At 42.7% G+C, this 27,012-nt stretch overlaps 1 protein-coding gene across 1 annotated transcript in view; it reads left to right on the top strand.

Moving 5' to 3' along the window:
* Window positions 1-27,012, top strand: part of Stau2 (staufen double-stranded RNA binding protein 2) — a 281,392-nt gene that overhangs the window by 138,793 nt on the left and 115,587 nt on the right. Inside the window, exon 12 of the mRNA XM_059253987.1 lies at window positions 25,192-25,499. Coding sequence (XP_059109970.1) covers window positions 25,192-25,499 — 308 coding nt within the window. The remainder of the gene's footprint in view (window positions 1-25,191; window positions 25,500-27,012) is intronic.

The raw sequence follows: 27,012 nt of genomic DNA on the forward strand, positions 1-27,012 counted from the left end.
AAGGCCCTAAGAAAGTAGATGCTTGGCCTCATCTGTCCACCCTAGATCCAGAAAGCATCTGGTCAGATCTTCCTGAGTATGTAAGTCCCCAGATACCCACATAGTTACCGCTGCATCTCTTACATACCGACGTGACTCCCAGCTGCCACCATCACACCCCTCTAGCCCCACTGGGTGGCCCTGCCCTCACACAGCCCTGGGAAACTGATGGTGGTCTTACAGCCTGCCGTTGGCACACTGTACCCAGAGTGACCATCCAGTCTGCCCCAACTAAGGCAGTTACACCCCAGCTGGTAGTTTGTCACTGCAGCCCCCATGGCTTAGGCCTTAGGATGCCCAGTGAGATCACCAGTGTTGACTGTAGTTAGAGAAACAGCATGGACATTACATGTAGTTGGAACCAAAGCCACTGAAGCATATCCATCCAGCACCTTAGGTACATTGCCAGCAGGAAGTTTGTTACTGTGAAAAGCATTCTATAAAGTTAGTTGAGGTAAGTGTCTACCACATGTACCTAGAGCAGTGTGGGGATGTGAGATGTGTGAGACAAATCAGATAGTGTGATAGCCTGCAAAAGAATACAGAAGCAGTAGCTGTAAATCTCAAAAAAAAAAAAAAAAAAAGTGAGTTGTCTGGCAAAGAATTAACATGAATAATTTAAGGTGAGTTGTCTGGCAAAGAATTAACATGAATAATTTAAGGAAACTTAATGTAACTTGACAAACAAACTGGTGACAAATTGGCGAAAGAATTAAGACAGTTGATTTTCAATTATCTCATTGATAATGAGAAATTCAGCAAGCAGATCACAAAACAGAAGTCAGACATCGTAGACAGAATATAAAGAGAGAGGAGGAGATTTAGACAATCTTCAGGAATATAAGGCACACTAAGTTAGCAAACATATGCCCCTGAAGAAAAATAGGAAAGGACATCTAAGAACCCATCCCATAAAACAGTTGCTGAAAATGTCTACATTTTTGCAAAGATTTGGGCATCCATGTTTCAGAAGCCCAAAGGATCCCCACAAATTCAGACAGAAAAGTCACAAACCAACCAGCCAATGAGGCAAGATAGATGGAAAGAACAAGATGAGACTTCTAAAGGTAACAAAGAGAAAAGCATCAAGCCATGTGTAAGGGACACCCCATTCACCTGTCAGTAGGTGGCAAGCAGACAACTTGCAGGCCAGGAAGAAATAGAATAAAAAATCCTGAAAGAGAAAAATGCCAACCAAGAGCATCATACCCAGGAAATATGTCCTTCAGCAGTGGAGGAATGAAGACAGAATAAAGGCTTCCTAAGACAAAGTCTGAGGAGCTGATTGCTCCTAGATCAGCCCTGTACAGAGTGCTTATGGGAGTCAGCACTAGAAACAAAGAATGGTAGCCACCTGTGGAGGTGGAAAACTTCTTGGTAGAGCACGTGCAGAAAGGAGATGTGGTCAAAGAATCGGACCACCAGTGCAGAGAACTACCATACCTCAAAGATGAGCCCAAGGGACAGAGGATGTACATAGCAATCAGAGAAATGAAGAGAATAATACGAGTGTGTCTGTCCTTACCATCGATAAATTTAATATACACAAATTAAGTCCCCCCTCCCCTTAGGAGGTATAAACTAGCTGGAGGGATAACATAAGCAGAACGAAAGCTAGACCTAAAAATATGCTGCCTGTAAAGAATTCACTTCACCAGTAGAGAGACAGTCAGACAGGAAAAGCATGGCAAAGATAGACCAGCATGCGGACATCAAACCTAAGTGGGAGAAACTCTGCTAATATCAAATAAGGTAGATTGCAAATTAAAACTTTTAGAAAGATACAAGAGCACTATGATAAAAGACACAGTCAACAAGAGGAAATAACAGTTGTAAATGTGTATACTCCCAGTGGTGGCCTAACCAATTTTAAAGCAGACATTATTACATATAGAAGGGGAACTGTACTCTAATACAGTAGTAGTTAGTGACCTGACCCCACTTTTATTAATGGACAGATTATCCAGATAAAGTCAACTAAGAAATACCAGAGTTAAAATATAAGCTATAGACTAGATGGATATAATCTACATTTGTATAATATTTCACCCAACAGCTGCAAACATGTTCTTCTCATGCCCATGGAACTTTCTCTCGAATCAACCATATGTCAGGCTGCAAAACAAGTCTCCATAAATGGAAAAACAAAATAAAGCAAATACAAACCACCAGCAGCAGCTAACATGTATCTGCTGTGAACCCAATGAAGTAAAGCTAGAAATGAACAAGGTAAATGTTAGTAATTGTGTGATTGCATGAACATTAGAACAGCCAATGTCAACAGAAGCATCAAAAAGAAAAGTTGAAGTGTCTGTTGAGACAAATGACAGCGAAAACATAACTACCAAAGGCAGCGCTAAGAAGGAGGCATGTTAGTGATAACCGCTCACGTTAAAAACAAAGGTCATAGCAGAAAGAACTCAGATACTTAAAATGCAAATGGCCAATGAAATTAAATTTTTTATTTGTTTTTTAATTGATTATTTGGTCATGCGGCCTGATTGCACTTACCTCCCAGCCATCCCATATCCAACCCCCTTCCTACCCCACTCCAAAAAAAAAAAAGGAAAAGGAAAAGGAAAAAGCAAGTTCATTTTGTATTGTCCATATACTCACTGGAGCATGGTCAAATCCTAGTTACCCCCCCACCTTGGCCCCTCCACCCAGGGAGGATGAGTCTTTCTCTGCCTACTTCCATGTCAGAAACCATCAACTGAGGAGAGCCAGCAGTGGCCAGGGAAGGGGCGGGGCCAGCTCTCCCATAGGGTTTGGTGGTAACACCAGCTGGTAACATCAACATGGCCCTTGGTGGTATCAGGACCACTGACGAACTCATGGCCCTCAGCGGCTGCATTGGCCACCAGCCATGACATAGCCTCAGGTGGTTACACCTCTGCTCACGTCTGGATGGCCCCCCCAGGCAGCAAAGCCTGAGGATATCACCAAGTCATCGTCAGTCTGTGGCACAGACTACATACTCTACATGAATCTCAAGCTTCATTGAGTCCTGGGGCAGCAGCATGGACAACAGACACCAACATGGCCTCTGGCCTCTGGTGGCTTCCTGGACCATGATGGTCCTTCGAGGAGATCCAATCCAGAAAATGAACCTTTCTTCATCTCAAGCTTTGGTCATTGTCCAGGGTCAGGGGGATCTCACGGCTGGGCAGCAGGCCAACAGTCTGTGTCTGCATAAGCTCTAGGCTGTTGTACACCCTCCCACTGACCCTCCTGGGCTGTGACTGCAGATCTATCAGCCCATCATGTCCCCAGTTCTTCCTCTTTCCACAGCATGTACACTGCTCTGTTTCTCTATCTTTCCCACCTCTCCAGCACATACTTGTTTATCACCATGGTGCTTGGGTATCTTTGAAACTAAATTTCTTTAAAGATAAAATTGATAGGCTTTTAGTTAGACTCAGCAAGAAAAGAGAAAATGAATGAGACGATAAAAGAATCCTACTACAGACACCACAGAAAGGCCGAAGATCATTAGAAGAGGCTGTCATGAGCAGCTGTGCACCAAGAAAGTGGAGAGCCTAGGAAGATGGGCAACTTCTAGATACAAACCTATCAGAATCGAACCTCATGAGTTGCACTATCTGAACAGACCAATAATAATAAGAAAAAGGTACATCAGCAATAACAGCTTTTCCCAGAAGTCTGAGTGCAGAGGTAGAGTGCTTACCTAGCATTTACAAAGCACTGTCCTATCTTCAAGCCCCAGCATTACCAACACCAAAAAGAAAAGAACAACAGTGTGGTGGTATTGTGTTTCCCAAAATATTGTGTACCTTAATAAACTTACCTGGGGTCAGAGACAGAACAGCCACTAGATACAAAGGCTAGAAAATGGTAGCACTCACACCTTTAATCCTAGCATTCCAGAGGCAGAAATCCATCTGTTCAAGGATACAGCCAAGCATGGTGAGTCACACCTTTAATCCCAGGGAGTGATGGTAGAAAGCAGAAAGGTATATAAGGCGTGAAGACCAGGAACTAGCAGCATTTGGCTGGTTAAGCCATTGAGGCTTCTAGCAGCAGTTCAGCTGAGATTCATTCTGGATATGAGGACACAGAGGCTTCCAGTCTGAGGAAACAAAATCAGCTGAGAAGTTGGCCAGGTGAGGAAGCTGTGGCTTGTTCTGTTTCTCTGATCATCCAGTGTTCACCCCAATACCTGGCTCCAGGTTTGATTTTATTAATAAGACTTTTAAGATTCCTGCTATACAACAGTTTCTCAGAAAAAGCCCCCAAACCAAATGAATTCGCTGCTGAATGTTATCAAATGTTTAAAGGAAGACTAGCACTAAATTCTTCTCAGATTGTCCCAAAATATTGAATCGGGGGAGATAGCCTTCCATATTGGTTCTGTGAGGCTAGCATTATCTTAATAACAAACTCAACAAATACAACAAATGAAAACAGTAGATCAGAATCCTTGATGAACATATATGCAGAAATTATCAACATATTAGTTGATTGAATTCATGAACACACGAAAAAGGAGATAAGCCATGATCAAGTAGGATTTATCCAAAGTTGGAAAAATGGTTCAATATATGCAAGTAATAAATATCTTAATCAACTATGGCTGAAAGTTGTACAGTCATCTTATTAAAACCAGAAAATACAATAAAAATGAACATCATGATAAAAATTTTAAAAATTAGGTACAGAAGGAATATCTCAATATAATAAGGCCCAATTTGGTCACCCACAGCCTATATCATACTGAATAGGGAAAAGCTAAAATCATTTCCAAAAGAGTAGGAGGAAGACAAGGATTCCTGTGTTCACCACTCTTATTCAATGAAATTTTGAAAGTCTTATCCAGAGCAATAACATAGTAAACATACAAGGCATCTAGAGCAGGCCACATTGTTATTTTGTTTGCTGAGGACATGGTTTATGTATAGAAAGCCTCATTTTATTTTCTACTCATCTGTCAGTGGGCACCTAGGTTGAGTCCATAGCTCGGCCATTGTGAACAGTGCTCTAATTAACCTTTAAGTGCAAAATGTCTCTTCAGCACGCTGTCTTCTTTTGGGTATATATCCTCTAATGAGATTGCTAACATGAAGCATTTATACACACAATGAAGTATTATTGAGCACTAAAAGTTTTGTCACACGAAGCCACAAAAGTTGAACTGGGGAACATTACATTGTGTGATGTAAGACAGGCGCAGATAGACAAGTTGAGTATACTCATACTTACATTTGAAGGTTTAAGAGGTGACTTCATTAGTAATAGGACCACAGTTTCCTGGTTCACTTACCCTTGTCCTTACTGAATTTTATTGAAAAAAATATACCTACACTACTAAGAAAAATATCTTTGTACTTAACATATGCAAAACAGTGAATTGAGAGTATTAACTTAAGATTTTGAACTTAAAATTTCTAGCTTAGCCTGGTAGAAGTGAAGTATGCCTTTAATCTCAGCACTCGGGAGGCAGAGGCAGGCAGCTCTCTTAGGCTAGCCTCATCTACAGAGTGAATTCCAGGATGCAGAGAAACCCTGTCTCAAAAGGAGGAAGAGGGTTAAAATGGTTATTTTCTGACGTAAAATATCCAGTAATACAGAATTGGAATTTGTAAGAATTATTATCTGAAAATAATTGTGTAACTTAAAAATCAAGAAAATATTTTTTTAAAGTTGATCTGAAAGAAATAATAGAATGGTAGCCATCAGAGCCAGGAAAGGTTAGAGGATGGAGATGGGTGATTAATGCCTACAGTGGAATAGTTCCTAATGTTCTTTAGCACAGTTGACAGGTTTCAAAGTAGCTGGTAGAGACTGTGGATGCTTCCAGCAAAAATGATGTATATGAGATGGCATATCAGCTACACTGATCTCATCTTATACAATATATATTTTCGTTGAAATGCTGCACTGGGCCCCAGTACTGTGTACAGTTAGTGTTTCAATTAAAATGAAAATTAGATGTATATACTTCTTGATTGATGTAATGACTACAAATAGATACCTCTACCAGCTGTATCAGATTTCTTGTTTCCTGTAGCCTCCCTGTGCTTATAAAACTTACGACTTTTTGAGACTCTTACAGCTTGAAATAGTATCTTTCATGGAATTTGCCCTGATTTCTTCTGTTGAGAATAAGACTACCACACTTCCCATGGTGGGAAAACTCTTTAAAAATGGAACGTGTTATTTGAAAGTAAAATGTAATCCTTTACTTTAGTCTTAAAAATCATATCTCACAGTCCTTGTTGTTGGTGCAAATGAAAGAAATACAAGGTGCTTTTACTTCCCTTACTGCACTGATAATCTTTAGATGGTTTATAATGTTTAAAATGGGCTCCTCCAAACATGTTTGAAACAAAGTCTTAATGAATTTAAACATGATAGAGACCTGTAAGTCTCACCTGGATATTGCCGGACCTGGTGTAACAGCGGATGGGTTGTTAGTGTCTTACCAGTCTCAGAAATAATGCACTTCTGTGTATCCGGGAGGTCTGATTCTCAGGATGGCAGTCTTTAGAAGGTAATTTTTTTTTTTTTAAGTTGAGGTCTTGCTGGAACTCACTGTGTAGCCCAGGCTGGCCTTAAACTCAGTCCTGGCTTAGCCTCGCACATGAGATATAGGCATCCACTATCATTTCTTACTAAATGCTGTCTCTCTGAAGACAGTCTTGCAACATGGAGTGCATACGAGAAGGACAGTACCAGGAGACCTGACTGGAAGGTTTGGGGACTGCCTGACTCTTCATCGTACAAACAGAACAACTGAGGCTCGGGTAACTTTATAATGTATCCAGAGATAGTATAGATAGAAGTTGAAATCATGTCTTCTCATCTCAAAGTCTCTGCATTTGCTACCAGATGACATATTTATTTCTAAATATACTACGTACTGATAATGGAGCAAAAACCAGTAAAGTTTTTAAGAAATTCCACTGAAGTTAGGTATTTGTGTTGTGAAAGAATGTTTTATATATCATGTACCAGAATCTCTTTTTAAACCACTTAGGATGTTTTATAACATGGAAAATGTCCAAACTATTGTTTCAGATAGCTCATTTGTATTTGGGTGGATCATGTAAAAACACTAACTGGCTGAGAACTACATGAAGTGTCTGCTTAACTAGTATTACATCAGTAGGACAGATATCTACATTACTTGATTTTTCTAAGATTTAAAAAAAATTCAGTAATAGTCGCATTTCAGAAACACTCAACAGGCTTTTAGGCGAATGCTATTCTATTTTTCATTCCAAGCTTTCTGGTTTGTGTTAAGATGATTCATAGGCTATTAGAGCTGAAATACATTCAAGTTTCTCTAGCCTAGTTCATTTTACAGATGAAAAAACTCACAATTAAAGAGTATGTGCTGCGCCGGCTAAGCCTAGCCCTATACCTCTGTGGTAGTGTTGTCTTGCTTTGACTTTGTCCCAGTTTGTTCTAGCGCTGCATGTCTTTAGAAGTTTCAGTTACGTGTTTTTATTGTGATAAGACAGGTGAGGATCTACCAGTTTAATAAGTTAATAAATGGGCACTACATTATTGTTGAAGGAAAGCCCACCTGTCCAGCAGATTCTTAGGACCTTTTCACTCTGTGATGGGACTCCTTCCCACTGACTAGCTCCTTCCTACTCCCTGTCCCCAGCTCCCAGAAAGCACTGCTCTGCTCTACGGGGTTTCTATGGGTTTGTCTGATTTCAGTAACTTCTGAAGTGGGACTATGTGGTATTTATGCCTATGTGACAGACTTATTTACTCACTGTGGTGTTCTCTGGGTTCATCATGTCATGGCACGGGACAGTGTCTCCTTAAAAGAGTGGTCGGATGGTACTATGCTGTGTGCACATACCACAGTTCCTTTATCCTTTCATCCCACGAGGAACATCTAAGTCGTCTCTGTTTCTTGGCTGTTAGAGTACTTCAGGTGAGCATAACAGAGCACTGTGACTACCTCTCCTAGGTTTTCATCTCAGTATCTGGGGGCAAACGTTCAAGAGTAGAATTATTAGTGTATCTTTTATGGTTTGAGCAATTGCCACAACGTGTTTGATTGTCACGGACAGTGCACACTTGTTGAGTGGCTCCAGTGCTTGCCAGCAGTCGCTGCTTCTGGTGTGAGTGTTGCTGGTGGGTCTTCGTTGTTGTTGGTCTGTTTTGCTTCTGTCCACACTTGTGCCTCATCGTGCTTTGAGTCATACTTCACTACTCATTACAGATAACATCATCTCTTCATGCATCTTTTGCTTATCTTCTGTGCAAGAGTGTCTGTCCAAGCCTGTTGTTCAGTTTTTAACTAGGGTTATTTATTTCTTCTTTGTTTTTTGATAGTGGTTTCTAGGAGTTCTCTCTCTTTCATCCATTTTCTTTGTTTTATGTGTATGGGTGTTTTACCTGCATGTATGTCTGTGTGCCTTACAAAAGAAGTACCCATGGGGGCCAGAAGAGGGCATCAGATCTCCAGGAACTGGAATCACAGACAGTTGTGAGCTGCCATGTGGGTGCTGGGAACTGAACCTGGTTCCTCTGGAAGAACAGCTGGTGCTCTTAACCACTGAGCTGTCTCTCCAGCCCCCTGGAGGAGTTCTGGATACATTATGGAAAATGATCACATATCAGATACTTGCTTTGCACATATTTTCTCTTAGTTTTGTAACTTCATTTCCATTCTGTTTATTTTCCCCTTTGCTGTATAGAAGCAGTTTATGAGTCTGGTGAGATGCCTGAATTAGGGGTGAAGGTGCTTGCTGCCAAGACTGGGGACCCGAGTTCAATCCCCAGGACCTGCTTGGAAGAAGAAAATAGACTTACAAGACTTACACAAGTAGTCCTCTCACCTCTGTACACATGACACAGTTGGCATGTACATGAAAACACAATACACAGGTGTACACACAGACACACAGACATAGACACATAGGTGTACACAGACATACATACACACGTGTACACACAGACAGATACACACACAGACACATAAGTATATACGTAAACAGAGACGCAGACAGACAGACAGACACACATACAGTAAATAAATGGAACATGATACCTTTAGAAGTTACTTGTCTATTCTGCTCCTATCTGTACTTTTAGCTTCACCCCGATAAACCACTGCCAAGGTCACTGTCATAAGCCTTTCCACTATATTTCCTCTGTGAGTTTTATAGTCTCGGGAGTTATAATTAAGTTTTTAATACATTTAAATTGTCTTATGTGTATGGTAGATGCCCAGTTTTTGCAACATTTGCTGAGAGGATGTCCTTGTCCCCTTCTCCATTACCGTCACCATGTCAATAACCATGGCTTCCGTTTGGAACAATTTCTGAAGATTCCCTTATCTGAGCTATTGGCAGAAGTATTAAGGCAACTCCACGTAGTTAAAAGGCAGGTTTATTTTGTGGGGTAACTTACAGGTAAAGGGATAGGTAACAGGGTCCGAGAGAGGTGAAGCGCAGTCCAGCGGTGTTCTTTGGAGAACTCTGCTCGGTCTACCTCCAGTGTCCAGGATCCAGGGACCAAGAGAGCCGGCCCATTTTTTTTTTTTTTTTTTTTTTTTGAGACAGGGTTTCTCTGTGTAGTTTTGGTGCCTTTCCTGGATCTTTCTCTGTAGATCAGGCTGGCCTTGAACTCACAAAGATCCACCTGCCTCTCCCTCCCAAGTGCTGGGATTAAAGGCATGCGCCACCACCGGCTCGAATCTCAAGTCTTAAAGGCTCCTGTCTCAGCCCCGCCTCGTAGGCGTGACAGTTACTGGAAGTCTCAATGGGGGTAGAACTTCCAGGTCAAAGCTGGAACAGCTACCCACTACATCTCCCCCTTTAGTCTAAATAAGAAAGTTCTAACCTAATACAAAACTATATACAATAGGAATGATTATCAAATATTGTCGAGGAGAAATAAGGGATAATGACTTAGACAAGATGGAACTACAACCAACATAAACAATATCAAACAAGAGACACATACTGAAATCCAAAGAAGTCTGGAATATGGGTAAATGGCACGTTACAGAGATCATTCCAAAAGATGCCCTATCCTGAAGAACCTGAATCTAATACTTAATATGTTCTAGCTAAGATAGAAGATTGTAACTGTAACTGTTAAGTCTTCAATCTCAGTCGGTAGAGCATGAGACTCTTAATCTCAGGGTCATGGGTTCATGCCCCACGTTGGGTGCCCATTGTAGCTGAAGTTTTCTCTGGACCTGCCCAACCTCACAGACCCTGCAGCCGTTTATAAAATAATCACTCAGAAGCTTATATTAATTAAAACTGCTCGGCCATTAGTTCAGGCCTATCACTGACTAGCTCTTACATTTAAAGTAACTCATTAATTCTTATTTATGTTTAGTCATATGGCCTGGTACCTTTTCTCAGTTCTCCCTTTACATGTTGCTTCCTCTGTGTCTGGCTGGCGACTCCTGACTCAGCCTTCCTCTTCCCAGAATTCTCCTCTCTCTCATCCCACCTATACTATACTTCCTGCCTGGCTACTGGCCAATCAGCGTTTTATTTATCAACCAAATCAGAGCAACACACATTCACAGCATACAGAATGACATTCCCATCACTGAGCCATGGTCCCTTGCTTTTTTTCATGTGTGTCTTAACTGTGTATTTGAAAGCCTAGCCACCCTCACAGTGGGTATGGACTGACTGACTTTGATGTGCACAGAAGACCATCCACAGTCAACCTGGGTGTCATTGCAGGGATTCTGAAACCTTGACTGGTGAGATTATGAGTGCTCTGACCTGTGTGTACATTTGTATTTATTTATTTTTGTAAGAGGTCTGCTGGCTTCTTAGGAACAGTAATTCTCTTGCTCTTTTTTGCATGCATCTGTTTCTTTTTGGGTCTGGCTCTATTGCAGCTAGCCGCTCTGCTTTTTCTATCCTCTGTAGCTGAACAAACAGACACCCAAAGTGCTATCCTCATTCCTCGTCAGTACCCTGTTAAGTACTGCTCCAGTCCCTGAGGCAGCCCTGCAGAGAACCAGAACTCACAGAACTATCACGCTGAACTGTGTCAGAGGAAACTGCCTCCTCTCCTGCACCTAGGATCCAGATTATACCAGTTCTCGGTCCTCTCTGAGTGAGATTTATAAACAAACAAACAAAAACTAGTTATTTCCTCAGCTCTTCAAAGATTTAGAGTGCTGGAAGCTACTCCACTGTCCGCCCAAGGGAATTGTTTCGTGATCTGGAATGGTTTCTGCTGGTACTGTGTCAACTTGGGGGTAAAGGGGAATTCTGCTTGCTTCATTGTTTCAGTTCTTGGTTTTGTGCTTAGTTGGTGTGCTGCAGCAGATCCTGGAATTCTCTTGTGGAGCTATAATCTGTGTATCATTTTATTTTTTTATGAAATTGTCCAATATTTTTATTTGAAAATAAGTTTTATATCATGAATAATTAGCATTGATTTCTCAGTCCTTCTGTGTATGTGCATTGGTCTGATCTCTAGAGAACTACTTTTTTTTTAAATTTTATAATTTAATTTAATTTTACATATCAGCCATGGATTCCCCTGTCCTCCCTCCTCCCGCCCTCCCCCCAATCCACCCCCCATTCCCATCTCCTCCAGGGCAAGGACTTCCCTGGGGATTCAGCTCAGCCTGGTAGATTCAGTCGAGGCAGGTCCAATCCCCTCCTCCCTTCACCCAGGCTGAGCAAAGTGTCCCTCCATAGGCCCCAGGCTCCAAACAGACAGCTCATGCACTAAGGACAGGTCCCGGTCCCACTGCCTGGTTGCCTCCCAAACAGTTCAAGCTAATCAACTGTCTCACTTATCCAGAGGGCCTGATCCAGTTGGGAGCTCCTCAGCTATTGGTTCATAGTTCATGTCTTTCCATTAGTTGGGCTATTTGTCCCTGTGCTCTTCCAATCATGATCTCAACAATTCTCGCTCATACAAACCCTCCTCTTTCTCGCTGATTGGACTCCTGGAGCTCCACCTGGGGCTTGGCCGTGGATCTCTGCATCTGCTTCCATCAGTCATTGGATGAGAGTTCTAGCACGACAGTTAGGGTGTTTGGCCATCCGATCACCAGAGTAGATCAGTTCAGGCTTTCTCTCGACCATTGCCAGTAGTCTATTGTGGAGGTGGCTTTGTGGATTTCTGGGGACCTCTCTAGTACTTTGCTTCTTTCTATTCCCATGGGGTCTTCATTTATCATGGTCTCTCTTTCCTTGTTCTCCCTCTCTGTTCTTGATCCAGCTGGGATCTCCCACTGTATCATTTTAAGTTGGTGTTTTTTGGGGTGAAGAGTAGGGCTTCTTGTTTTGCCATCCTTCTATGTCACCAACTTCTTTTTTATTCAACTTTTTCTCTTGAGGTAATTATAAATTCACATGCAGTTATATTAAATACAGAGGGATTCTGTGTACACGCCTCCCAGTGCACTTAGGATAACTTCTTATAAACTGTACAGTGAGATATCACAACCCAGACACTGGTGCAGAGGAGACCCAGGACAGTCCATCACTACAGAGACCTTTCTATTACCCCGTGATGACCAGACCATAGTGTCTCTTCTGCCCACATCCACAATGTTGCCATTCCAAGAACGTTGTAAAAACGAGGGTTAAGAACATAGTTTACTGATAGCATGCTAGCCTAGAATGTGTAAGGTCCAGATTCAGTTCCAAGCACTACAAAAAGCAAAACCAAACAAAAGCCACCAGGCAAAACTGGAAAACTCAGAGTAAAAGCAGAATCAAGAGAGTGGGTTGTGACTGGCTTTAGGGGATAAAATTTTAGTATGTAACTTTTTTTTTCAATCAGTAATTCTCCAGAGATTCCATTTATATTTCTGTGCATGTCAGTACAGTTCTGTGGTATAGGACAGTCAGGGCATTTGCCCATTGAAGGATATCAGGTTGCTTTCAATTTCAGCTATTACTAATAAAATTGCTCTGCTAATTCATCTGCAGATTTGTGTGTAACCTAAGCTCTCCATTTGTGTGCTGGGTACCCAGGAGTACACAGATTGGGAGGTAATGTCATGTTTGATTTCATAGAAACTGTCAATCTGTTTTCTAGAGTACCATTTTTCATGCTTACTGATAGTGTGTGAGTGGCCCAATTTTTCTGCATGCTCCCCAGCATTCGGGATCAGTTTAGCCAGTGTGTTCCCATATTATGCAGCCATTTCAGTAGCTCTGCAGTGGCATCATCTCGGTAGCTCTGCAGTGGCATCATCTCGGTAGCTCTGCAGTGGCATTTCTCTGTGGCTTGCACTTTCCTAATGGTTAGTGATGTTGACATTTGATGGTATGAAGACTTTCCATGTGCCCATTTGCCAGCAGTATGTCCTCTGGTGAACTGTGTCCTCTGCTCGTTCTAATGGATCCCTTGTCTTTTACTGCCCAGTCATCAGGGTTCCTTATGCCACTGATACTAGTTTTTTGGCTGGATATATGGTTTGCAAATATTACCTCCTGATCTACATTATTGTATTTTCATTCTCTTTCTGTATAGGTTTCCACACACACACACAGGAAAATTACTCTTAACAAGTTCTATTAATTTTTCTCCTTATGGATGTGTTTGTAGTAGTACTTCTTAGATGTAGGTCTAAAGAGTCTATGACTTTTACATTTAACTGTCCATTCTAGATCATTTATGCTGAAAGCGAGAGGCTCAGATTGAGACTCTGCCCGCCTTTACCTGTGGTATCCATCTGTGTGTTTCCTGTGCTGCCTTTGGCTTTCACTCCGTGGCCTTCGTCTGGGCTTTCAGTCACTGACCTGTGTGTGTATTGCTCTGCTGATAGCAGTTCCAGTCAGGGAGCCTTTAGGTTGGATCAGCTACCTTCCCACTTTATTCTTTTTACAAATTATTTTAGGTATACTGCTTCCTTTGCTCTTCCAAATGAATGTTAAACTCTATTTTTTTTTTTCTAATAACTCCTGCCAAGAATTACCTAGGCATTGCGTTAGACCTGTGCTCTGTTTGGGGGCATAGCAATGTCTGCTTTGTTGGCTGTTTGCTCTCTCCGGTCAGCATTTGATGCAGTTTTATGTTTCTTTACCTGGTCCAAATGGGATGCTGAAACTGGATGTCTTAGGTGATGTGAGCTGTCTGGATGGAGCCCTCCCTTCTCCAGGCGCGTTTTGTTGCTGTTTGTTTGTCTGGTTAATTAATGACTTGGCTGGGCTGTTTCTGTGAAGCCTGTTTCTCCTACAGCATGAAGCCTGTAACGCAGTTCCTCAGAGGATGCATTCCTGAGTGTGTGCGTGGTCACCTGGAATGACAGTGGATTTATTAGGCTCTTTAGCTGCGTCTTTTTCTCCTGTTTTTTAGACTTTCTGCTTCAGCTGGTGTCTAACGCAGCTGTTTGGCTCTGTACGTTGCTGATGGACTAGGGGTGTGTGTGTGTCTGTCTGTCTGTCTGTGTGTGTCTGCTTAATTCTTCTTGATAGGATCTAGTTAAATTTGAGACCATTTGTGACAGTATTTGAGGTTAATCTTTGAGGTTTGTTCTCACCCCAAAGGGACTTTTTTATTGAAAATAATTTTTCAACAGTGTATTTTGGTCATATTTTTCCCTCTTCCCATTCTTCCTCCCCACCTCCTTACCCACCCAACTTTATGTTCTTTCTTTCTCCCCCTTCTAAAAAACAAACAGACAAAAAAAATCAAAAATCCCAAGAACACACACACAAAACCCCTACAAAAATAGAAATCAAAATATATGAGCGAAAGACCAGTAAGACAAAAAAAAAAAAAAAAAAAAAAAACCCAAACAGCAGAACAAGGCAAAAAGAAAATCTACAAAAACACCACTGAGTTCCTTTTACGGTGGCCCCACTCCTGGGCATGGGGCCCACTGTGAAGTGTGGTTAATCTACCCAGAGAGACTCCACTGGAGAAAGCTAGCTAGCGTTCCCATTGCCAGCAGGTATCGATTGCAGATGGCTTCCTGATTAGGAGTGGGAACTCACGCCTGCTTCCCCTGCTCATGCTAGGACCCTGGCTCACCCTGTAAGGGTCTTAGGTATACTGCCACAGTCTCCAGGAGTTCCTATGTGCATTGGTCCTGTTGTGTCTGAAGACACTGTTTCCTTGGAGTCATCCATCACTCTGGCTCTTAGAAATACTCCACCTCCTCTTCTGCATAACTCCCTGATCCTTGGAGGGGAGGTTTTGATGAAGACATCCCATTCAGGACTGAGTGCCTCAAAGTGTCTCACTCTCAGCACACTGTCCAGTTGTGGGTCTGTGTCTCAAAGGGACCCTTTTCAATTCTGTCCTTTTATGGTTCTTTCTGATAAGCTAGGTAATGATGGGTTAGCTTTTAGAAACCACCATACTTCCATGAACTGCTTACAACCAAAATTGTCAGTGTTTTCAAGAGTGCCCATAGACTTGGATTTTCCCACATCTTGTAGCAAGTAAAGTCACTTGTTTTGGAGAGCATTGGTATTCTCTCCTCTTATAGACTGCTTCATTCCTTGGGCACAATTACAGAACCACTGCTCTGGGGTGGAAATCTGGTGCAGTGGCTCACTATTCTTGGGATGACAATTCTGCTGTGTCATCAAGTTGCCAGGGACAGAAGGTAGTTTCTGATACTCTTGGTGTCTGTATGGGACTTCCCTTCTCTGAGGAAGAAAGTGCTGGTGCTCAAGTATTCTCAGCTTGCTCTGCCTGTGTTGACTACTACTTTATAGGTTACAGCTGTGTGGAAGGAATCTCCCAGCATCTTGGCTCCATAAGCCAGGAATTTAGCTTCTACGGACGGCTTGGAGCCAGGATACATGAGAAATTCTGGTGGTCTACTCCTTGCAGAGGATACTGGGCTCTGTTCCTTTCTGGGAGGCTGAGGAACAAGAGAGCTGCATCACCTTAGCCATCTTAGGTCCGAGAAAGGAGAGCACTTTGTGTTCGAAGGCCAAAGGAACAGAGCCACTGGCTGAGGTTTAGAAAGGCTGCAAGTGGGAATCTTCTGCTGTTCTCACCCTGGACTTGACACGTGTCTGCAACAGAACATACGGGAAATGTCAACCAGAGAATGAATCCCACCTGAACTTCCAGGGTTGCCCGTAGAGTTTACTGGGGCTTCGTTATGTTGGCATTGATTGTATCTCCTTGGCTGTGAAGTTGATATTAGCCTTAAGCCTTTGGAGGTGAGGCTAATATGTAGTTCAAAACCCCAGCTTTCTAATCACATGCCTGGTCTTTCTGACATGATGTTCCCCATTATTTTCCTCCTTCATCCTCTGCTACCTAGAGGCCCACCATTAGATGTCTAACTAGCATAAATTCTTGTGTGCTCCATCACACCTACCAGGAATAATAAAGATGCTCTTTCCACTTGAAGTTTGAGGAGTTTTAGAAGTTGCTTCCCATGAACTGAGAGCAAAGGCGATCCAAACTATTTATTTCAGAAGGAAATTGTTTCTGTTTCCAGATTTCCTTAGGATAATTTTCAGACTGTTGAGTTGAGTTTGTACTTGTTATGGTTGTATAGGAATGGATGCATGCATCTTCTTATCTCATTATTTCAAAACAGATTCTCCTACTTGGTTTTAATGAATGCCTATATATTTTATCTATTTTTATTATTCTTTTATTCTTAACTTGCCTGTATTGTTATATTTGACATGAGCTTCTTGTGGATAGCATATAGGTAGTGCACCTTATTTTCAAACTTAAAGCGCCAATCTCCTTTTAATTGGTATATGTAGATAATTTATATTTTATGTCACTAGTATACATCAAACCTAAAGCCTGCCATTTTATTTTGTTCTGTTTTTTCTCTTATTGTCCTGTGACTTTCTTGACTACTATTTAGAACTCCACTTAGAACATTTTTTTTCTTTTGGTTTTTTGAGACAGGGTTTCTCTGTGTAGCTTTGGAGCCTGTCCTGGAACTCACTCTGCAGCCCAGGCTGGCCTTGAACTCACAGAGATCCGCCTGCCTCTGCAGTGCTGGGATTAAAGACATGCACCACCACTGCCCGGCTTCCATTTAGAAATCTGAGATTATCTAGAGTGTCTCATTGATGTCATTTATGTGGCCTTTTCAGTGATTGCATTGAGTTTTGTGTTATATAATAGCCTCCCCTTGTTCTTAAAAGGTACATTCCACAAAAACCCATTGTAGCACTAAACTTTTTTTAAGACTTTTTATTATTGATTCTTTGTGGACTTCACATCATGCATCTCAATCCCATTCATCTCCCTGTCTCTCCATATCTACCCTTTGCCCCTGCAGTCTCCCCCCCCCAATAAAATAAAATTTAAAAGAAAAGCAAAATCAAAAAACAAAAAACAAACAAAACAAAACAAAAAACCTAACATACAAAAAGAAAAAAAGTCTTGGTGTGGAAGCTGTAGTGTGACACAGTGAGTCACACAGTAAACCCTTCAGTCCATACATCTTTACTTGCAAATGTTCATTGCAATGAGTCATTGGTCTGTTCTAGGCCTCTGGCTTCTGCTACACCCTCAATACCGGGCCCTCTCTGGGACTCCTCTTGGATATCCTGTTGTTGGCCTGTGGCATAGAGATCCTGCTGTTTGGATCTGTAGGTTCATCCCTTTCACATGCTCCAGCAGTTCATAGATTCGGTGGATGTTGGGGTGGGCCAACTCATAGCCCTGGTTCTGGGCCTGGTAGCTGGGTGGTAGCTGGGTCAGCCTGCCAGCTCTCCTGCATCGACACAACCAGAGCAAGCTGTCCAGCATTGCCCCAGCTAGCTCACCCACTGCAGCAGGCAGCAAGGAGCAGGGCCAGTTCTGCTCTTGTGCCCTCAGGGCCAGCTCACCAGTACCCATACCACCAGGGCAGCTCTACTGTGTTGCCTGGGTGAGGTGCACGGCTTGCTCTCCCAAATGCTGCAGGGCCGTAGCACTAAACCTTTAATATATTGTTTTTTCTCATATGACCTGCAGCTTTGCCACAGAGTATCAGAGCTAGTCTGTTCTTTGGTTTTATGTCCAAATATTTCTTTTTGTTTAAATTAAAATATAATTACATCATTCCCCCTTCTCTTTCCTTCCTCCAATCCCTCCTGTCTCCTCCAATCATAGCTTCTTTCTCTTAAGTTGTTTAATATAATGTGCATGCATAAATATATAAATACAATGAGCTGAGTCTATCCAGTGCTGCTTGTATGTGTATGTTTTCAAGGATGACCACTTAGTGCTGGAAACCCAACCAAGGGACCTCATTCCCAGGGAGGACTAATTCTGCTCTCAGCCTTCCCTCTTCACCTGTAGTTTTATGTGTAGGGATGAGGCCCTGTGAGATAAACCCCCTTCCACTTTAGCATGTCTGCTGGGGTTGTTTCTGTTCAGATATTGTTTAGACAGCCACATTGTTGAGGTATCATGAGTAAAGCTTCCCTGACATTCTAGAAGACACAGTCTCATAGTAGATTTCCTACTCTCCTGGCTCTTAAAATCCTTAAGCTTCTTTTTTGCAATGTCCTTGACCTTAGGTGCAAGAGTTGTGCTGAAGACACATTCATTAGGTGTGAGGATCCTATGTTCAGTTGTTCTCTTCATTTTCAACAGTTAGGGTCTAGTAAAGTGGTGGTAGTAAGTTCTCTGCTAAGATCCATGACCTCAGTAGCCCCAGGGAATTGTCTAGGTTTCCAGCACCAGGCATGATTTCCCTCCTGTTGAGTGAACCTTAAGTCCAAGCTGTTGGTTACCACCAAAGTATATGTACTGGTGCACCCTTAGGGGTACTGTGTCATGCTGGTCATTGTTGTGGTGCATGGGTCACAGCTGGGTAGGACTGTTGGTTTCTTCTCTCCCTTGGAACCTTGCATGGCACCTTCTGGTACTGTGAATGTTAGTCCTCAGGAAGGATGCTTTCAGGTCAGATTTCGCTTGGATCCTCCAAGTCCTGAGTCCAAAATGCGTGATGTCTTCAGTCTCTGGGAGGCAACCAAGGGCAACAGCAGTAGCTATAATATTATGGGAAAATCTGGGATTCCCCACCCACAAGTGGAAAGGGGCTTTCTCATGCCTGCTACTGAGGTTTCTGTCAGTCTGTGGCTCTCTTAGTGGAGAGTGTTGTCTGCCCAGGCCATATAACTTCATGGTGTGTGTGTGTACATATATACACTTCTATGTATTATATGTAATTTTAAGTAAATAAAAACTAATTTTCCTTGTGGCTTTTCGAACATCCTTAGTGTTATTTTCCCCCTCCCTCCCTCTTCCCTTCCCTCTTCCCCTCCTTCCCTCTCCCCTCTCCCTTCTCCCTGTATTGCCCCCCCAACCCCGTCTTCCCCAATTAAAGCCCCTTCCCTCCTTTTTCATTTGCCTCTTCATATCTCTTTGGACCCGTTAGTAAGGCAGTGAAGGCTTCTTGACTGTGAGTGCTGCTGCAGTGATCTGGTAGTGGGGTGGTTCATGAATAGCCGAGAGGTGGGCAGCACATACACACGGATGAAGTGGTGACCCAGGCCCTGTGAGCTGCCGAAGATGCAGTCTTTGCCCCCTCCACTCAGCTATCGAATTTATCCATTATACTTTAATTTTATTGTAAGTGTTAGAATTTCTGTTTGATTCTCTTAGTCTTTGTCTCTGTCTGTCTGTCTGTCTCTCTGCCCCCACACCCCCACTTCTCTTCTGTTCTCTGCCTGCCTTTCTCCCTCCTCTTCTTCCTTTCCCTCTTCCTCCTCCTCTCCCTCCCTCTCAGGCTGGCCATGAGCTTGATGTTCCTTCCGCCTCTGCCTCCCAAGTGCTGGGATTATAGGCCTGTGCCACCAGCTGCCTGTCTTTTCCTCCTTTGTTCAGGCCTTTCTATTTGCTGAGGCTTCCTGTTTTTCACTTGTGTTACATGTTTATATTTGCCCACTGAAGGGTTTCATCATGGCTGTTTTACATTTTTTGTTAGATTATTCTATAAATCTCTCTCATACTGTTAGCTTCTTTAGTTTAACTTTTTCATTCTCTTTGATATTTTCATAGTTATTCTTTTGACTAGTGTTTTTTTTTTAAATCTAGGTAGATTCTTAATGTAAATTCTAACATTGCTGCATATTACTCAGTGTCATAGTTACTTTTCTATTGCATAGTTAATTTTCTATTGAGGAGACACCATGACCAAGGCAATTTACAGTTTCAGGACCAACGTGACAGGGAGCATGGCAGCGGGCAGGCAGTCAGGCAGACAGGCGTGGGACTGGAGCATTAGCTAAAAGGTTACATCTGATCCACAGATAAAGGGCGGGGGTTGGGAGGAGAGAGAGAGAGAGAGAGAGAGAGAGAGAGAGAGAGAGAGAGAGAGAGAGAGAGAGAGAGAGAGACACCTAAATGGGAATAGCATGAGCTATTGGAACCTCAACCCCACTCCCAATGACACATCTCTTCCAAGAAAGCCACACCTCCTAACCTTCCCAAACAGTTCTACCAGCTGGGGACAAAGCATTCAAATATGTGAGCGTGGGGGCTGGGGGCATTCTCATTCACACCACCACATCCAGGTAACCTTGACTGAGTGTGCCTGACAACAGTTTCTCATCTCTAATGTAGGAAAGCCCTATCTCCTGGTGGTTGTGGGAGTTAAGTAATGCTAGTGAAACACGAGGACAGTGCCAGTATTGTATCTGCAGGGTAGCTGTGCACAGTGGTTACATTCAGAAAGTCCCACAGTGGGAGTATCAAAGGCCAGATCAGGAACAAAAGACAGATGGTGGGAGAATGGGTTCAGGACCTCTGCAAATAAAGGGTCAATACAGTGGACTGTGACAAGCCCCAGCAGGTAAACGTGATGTTTAGTTGAGGTCCACAAGCAAAACTGGGTTCAGAGAAGGTACAGACCTGGGGTGGTTACATTGAAAAAAAGCCTATCCAAAATAGAAATGAACAGTTGAATGCTGTACAATGGTAGTGACTGTTTAGAACAACTGGACTCTGTTTTGGCAGAAGTGTGTTTAGTTTATCCCAATAGAAATGTAAATACAGTTTTCTGGGAAACCTAAATGACAAGTTAAAGATCCTTAAGTGTACATATCTTAAATTCTTATTTGATTATATTTTGAGTCATTATATTATTGAAAAGCAGCTTAATTGTACAGCATGAAAAAAATGAAATTTGATTGATCTCTATAGTTCCCAGTGTTCAAGTTGAAAATCACTCAGAAAGTGATTATCAATTACATAAATTCACATTTCTGCAGCTGCCTTTTTGGTGGACTCTAGAAAGAACGGACTCTGCTTAGACTTTGCCGTGAGGTGAGAAACCCTAACTGCAGTGGCATGCTGCCACTGAGTTGCTGCTGTGAGGATTGAGAGCATCTTTATTATCTGCTATGCTGCTCTTGGAGAACAGCCCTGTAATAACACCCTGGAAGCCGGGGCAGTGATAGATCACCTGTAATCCCAGTGTTCAGTGGGCAGCGGCAGGTTGGCTGACCCTTGGGGCCAGCCAGGGACACATAGAGGGATCCTGTCTAAAAGCAAAATTAAGAAATCTTCAGTCTGAAGTAATGATGTTAACTTTCTTGATGGCTTTCTCTTTTTATTTTGAATTTATTCATTTTTGTTTGTTCTTTGAGAAGTTATACAGTGTGCGTTGATCATATTCATTTCTCTTTGAATATGATCAAAGATCCACTCCCCAATTTTCTTGTTCCTTGACTTACTGAACTAAGTATATAATTTAGAGTTATAGAGTTTAAAATTATTTAAATAAGAATTATATATAGTGTGCATATAGTGAAAAGATGGAGGAATAGTAACATTTCACTTATCAAGTTGGAAACTGTTTTCCTAGTTTTAATGAAGTATGATAAAGTGCATGTGGCAGGTGCACTTTGATCCCTTTTGACATGTTTGTAAGCCTGTGAAGTGAACACTTCTACCTCCCCCAAAGTTTCCTCAGGCCCTTTTGTAGATTGCCACTCTTGCCGGCTCCGTTCCCAGGCAACCACTGACCTGCCCTCTGTCACCATTAATAAATGGCAGCAGTCTTCAAGTATAATATCCAATCCAGAATAGGAAATAAGACACGTTCAAGTATTTCTGTGGGAATGTGAAGTTAGTACAGTTTATTTGGAGGACACTTCAGTAATGCAAAATAAAAAAGAATCTAAAATGCATATCCTTTGAGTTAGAATTCTATTTCCACTTAAAGGAAACAAATGTTCACATGAACAGGGATTTAACTCCAAGAATGTTCATCATTATGTCTACAGTTGTCAAAATTAGAAACCAATTCAATGGGCAGCCATGTAGATTTTTTTTTAATGTAGTGCTGGGGTTAAACGCAGACCTCTGTGCACTGGGAAGAGCTCTCCAACTCGGTTTCCCTACCCTAACCCTGGAACTGCTTTAAACACAACAGTTCTATAACCAAAATGCCATGTTTTAAACTTAGTACAGAAGTGTTGTTGTGTAAACAACAGAAGTCACGTAGAGTCTTGGATTTTTATTTCTCTTGAAGTTACAACAAGTAAAAAATATGTAGATGCAAAGGACTAAAAACATCTTTAAAGCAACTGATTTATCTTCTGCTGGCTATGGAGATTTTTCTGTATTTTTCCCAGTTCCTTTTTTTCTTCGAATTTTTGAAATTAAAATTTTTTTAGAATTAAAAAATACTATACTTATTAATGTATAGAACTTGAAAACTATCAGAAAGGTAAAAAGAACAGTATAAAATTGAGTAGATCTTTTAAGCTAGTGTCGTTGTGTGAAAGCACAGAGCTTTGTTGTGCCTTTGGAATCAGGATACAGGAACCCTGCCTTTGCTCTTGCAGCTCCCACACTCTCTACATCCTGGTAGTGAGAACCCGTTAGACACCGTTGGAGGTTTCTCGCAGCACAAACTCTCCAGGCCCTTCCCATGTCCATACTGTCCATCCGCCTTAGTTCTCTCCTCACTCCTGTACCTAGTGAGATACATACTACGTTTGTATGATCCGTTTTCATTTTCTTGCCCTAACAAGCTGTCAGTGACTTCAAGTCAGACAGTATTATTGGCACCCTGTCCAGAACACACCAGTTAGAATTAAAGTTAGGAGCCGTGAGGGAGCGGAGGAGAATGTGTCTAAGTATGTGTGTACATGTGTGTGTTATCAGCCTGGACAATCAGAAAGTGTGTCTGGGGTGTAGGCTCTTCATAAAGAATTTGGTAGGCCAGAACCGAGTGGTAAGGAGTCAGAAGGGCTTCCTGTGTCATCTGAACGAGTTTAAATACTGTAGTGTCAGTGATGGGGAGCCGGTGCATGGCGGAAGGAGGAGAAGGATAGCAGTCTGTGAAGCCCTGCACCCTTCTTATGTCTACAGACATGACAGCTTACATAGTACATGGGCGTATTCCGTTGATGAAAGATCTAGAAACTAGTCAGAGAGGCTCCTGAACCCCAGGCAAGCATGAAAATAGCCATGTGGCACTAGCTGTACCTAAAGTGATAGGAAAAATTCAGTATCTGTGTACTAGATTTCTAGCCTATGGCATTGTTCTTATAGTTCACCTGTTCGGAGCCTGTTCTGATGATTGATCCCTGTTTAGTCTGTCTGAGAATGCTAATGGATGTGGTGTACTCAGCCACCCAGGCCCACAGAGAAGAGACAAAGGTGAAGGCTAAAACAGCTGCTTCTAGCCTAACCCAGAGCTAACAGTTGAAAAGCTTTCATGTCTGGAGAGATGGCTCAGCGGTTTCAAGCGTTTAATGCTCTTGTGGAAGACCTGAGTTACGTTCCCAGCACCCACACCAGGTGGCTGACGTTTAGTGCTCTTGTGGAAGGAAGACCTGAGTTACGTTCCCAGCACCCACACCAGGTGGCTGACGTTTAGTGCTCTTGTGGAAGACCTGAGTTACGTTCCCAGCACCCACACCAGGTGGCTGACGTTTAGTGCTCTTGTGGAAGACCTGAGTTACGTTCCCAGCACCCACACCAGGTGGCTGACGTTTAGTGCTCTTGTGGAAGACCTGAGTTACGTTCCCAGCACCCACACCAGGTGGCTGACGTTTAGTGCTCTTGTGGAAGACCTGAGTTACGTTCCCAGCACCCACACCAGGTGGCTGACGAGTGCCTGTAACTACAGGTCTAGGGGCCCAGCACCCTCTCTGCCTCCTTCCACACAGTACATAGAACTTAAAGTAAGAGGAGTTTACATTCGAGATGCCAGCTGCAGCACCCGTGGGAACTCTCAGCAGCTCTGAGGAGTCTGCTGTGCTGCCACCTAAGGCCATGTTGGTCCATCCTGCTGCTGGAGGCCGTGTTGGGGTCCATGTTCCATGGTGTCACTGGGGACCATGTTGAGGTTCTTGGTATGTGCTGCCACTGGAGACCATGTAGAAGTCCATCATCCGTGCTCCTGCTGGCTGTTATGGGCAGGGAAGCTTCTTTGCAATGGTATTGATGACCACAGACTCATAATTGAGAATTGGAGACATTGAAGGTTTCTGTGACAACCTCCCCCACCCCACCCCCAAAAGAAACAGTCTAGACAGGAAGCCATTGAAGAGAGTCCTTCAAAATTGTGACAGGAATGTGAAGTGTAGCTCTTCACAGTTGATGGCTTCTGGGGGCACGGGATGGGGAAGGACTCAGTTTTCTTTAAGGGGCTGGCCACTGGGGAATTGAGCATGCTCCAGTGAGTATATGGGCAACACAAATTGGACTAGTGTATTTTTTTCTTTTCTCTTTTTCTTTTTTGGGAGGGGGCAGAGGTTGGTAGGTAGGTGGACTTCGGAGGAATGGAAATTGAGTGTGATGGGGTGTGTTGTGTGAAATTCCCAAATAAATGTTGGGGGAAAAGTAAACTCTTGAAAAAACAATCACTTCAGTGTCTGTGGGATGGGCATCGAGGAGTAGAGGACCAGCAGGCCACTGGTGGTTGGGTTTGTGTCTCTGAAGCTGGTGTTTGGACTGCGGCTGCCCTCATTTGTCTCCTTTGCCTCAACTGAGGCACGTTGAGGATGTTTCCTCTCTCATATGAGGTGCACACTACTGAGCTTCAGGATGAAGATGGTGCCCATTCCCAGGCTTCTCCCCCTTCAACTTTATACCCAGTGTTCTCTGAATACGTGCTGCAGCCTCCTCCTCAGGCGTGAGGAAGAGGCTTGGTGGGTGGGCAGTTTCTCGTTCCTGCGTCACTACAGCAAAGGAAGCCATTGACTTAACAGTGCTACAGTGTGTTTCTGTTTGAATTATTTTAAGTGCATTAACACCGTGCCTTTATTTCATTCATAGCTCCAAAAGGAATTCTTCATCTCTCTCCTGATGTTTATCAAGAGATGGAAGCCAGCCGCCACAGAGTGACCTCTGGCACGACTCTAGGCTACTTGTCACCCAAAGATATGAACCAACCTTCAAGTTCTTTCTTCAGTATGTCTCCCTCATCGACTAGTTCAGCCACAGTTGCCAGGGAACTCCTTATGAATGGAACATCTCCTACAGCTGAAGCCATAGGTTTAAAAGGAAGTTCTCCTACCCCCCCTTGTTCTCCAGTACAGCCTTCAAAACAACTGGAATATTTAGCAAGGATTCAAGGCTTTCAGGTATGATTGAAAAGAAAACAAAAAGAAAATAAAAGAACCCATTAGCCCCAAATCCTTCATTTCTGTGCATCACAAGGCTCATTCTGGCCTGCTAATGTGGCCTCCATGCTACTTACATTGTAAATTACGTAGGAACCCAGAAGACAGAAAAAAGAGAGCCATAGCACATGCCTTGTTTTCTCTCTTCTGTCCAGTAGTTCTGTTGCTGCCTGGCTCTCTTCATAGTCATCTTCACATTTATACTCTCACTCACGCTCTCCCCTCTCACTCCCTTTCTCTCCCCCTCCTCTCCCTCTCCATCCATCCCTCCAGCCCTGCCTTCCTCCTCTGTCCTGTCTCCCAGTTGGTCTTGATTACGTCCACCTGTCTCCTCACTGTGTTTTCCACAAACCGAGTTCTCCTTGAGACACTTGGCGTTAGAGTTTTACATCACTGTCCCGCTTTTTACAATTATGGTTGAGTTTTTCTGCTGATGATTTGATTTAATAGCAGTTTTGAATTTGCCATGCTGCAGCTTGTAATAATGTAGGTACATTTGTAAGGTCCAGCATCCTAGAAGTCTGTTGCCTTAGGATTCATTAACCACGGCACTGACAGCAATGGAATGCTTTCTTGTTGCGTGAGGTATAATAATGAGGGTCTGTTGTATTGGATCATGTGCTGAGCCAGAGAGGTGGAGAAGCATCTACCTCTGGTGGTGGTACAACAGCTGTCTTGTGGTGAGCTCAAACCAGCACACAGCTGAATTGTATGTACGGATTTGGGGATGAAGCTTCTCCTCTATTTGTCCCCTTTTGGAGGAAAAAACACAACAACACTCCTTTATATCTATATGAACCCTTTTAAAAGAATTGTCAACTGTGGGAAGGGAGTTCACATGTGCTGGTTCTTAGTTGCCTGGAAAGCTGTGTACTGAAGTGTTAACTGCCAGTCAACTGGATAAAACTGCAGCTTGCCTTCGTGTAGAAGATATGGCTCCCTACATTTCACGGTCTCACCCCTCTCCATCCTAGCCTCCCCCCTCAAGACCAAAACCTGTAATTTCCTGTAGAAATGTTCTAGAAGATGTGTACTGTGTAGAATGATCATGTATTATAACGTTTCACGGGGTCAGTTATCCAATGGGAAAGAAGACCATGTGTTGGGAGTATTTTGCATGTTTGGTTTGGTTTCTTACTTCACAGATCCCTTATGATTCTTTCAACTCTATTGCCAGGTAGTTGCTAGTGTTTTTAAATCAGACTATTAATATCAAGTTGAAGAAGATGTTACCAATTACTGACTCTGTCATCTGAAATTTAAATGCTTAATTTCGAGTTATAATTTTAGAATTTGTTGTTTACCTTAAGAATTACAATAAATCACTGTTTAAACAAAAGGCTTTGATTCATATAGTTAAAGTACTAGACTAATACTTAGTTCTACCGGTAATCTACGTAGGATAAATTACAATAAACTGTGATGAAAAGAAACCCACTGCTCATTCATAAATGTAGTCCTTTAGAAATGTCTG

The sequence above is a fragment of the Peromyscus eremicus genome, chromosome 2 (genome assembly GCF_949786415.1).
Source record: "Peromyscus eremicus chromosome 2, PerEre_H2_v1, whole genome shotgun sequence".
Lineage (NCBI taxonomy): Eukaryota > Metazoa > Chordata > Mammalia > Rodentia > Cricetidae > Peromyscus > Peromyscus eremicus.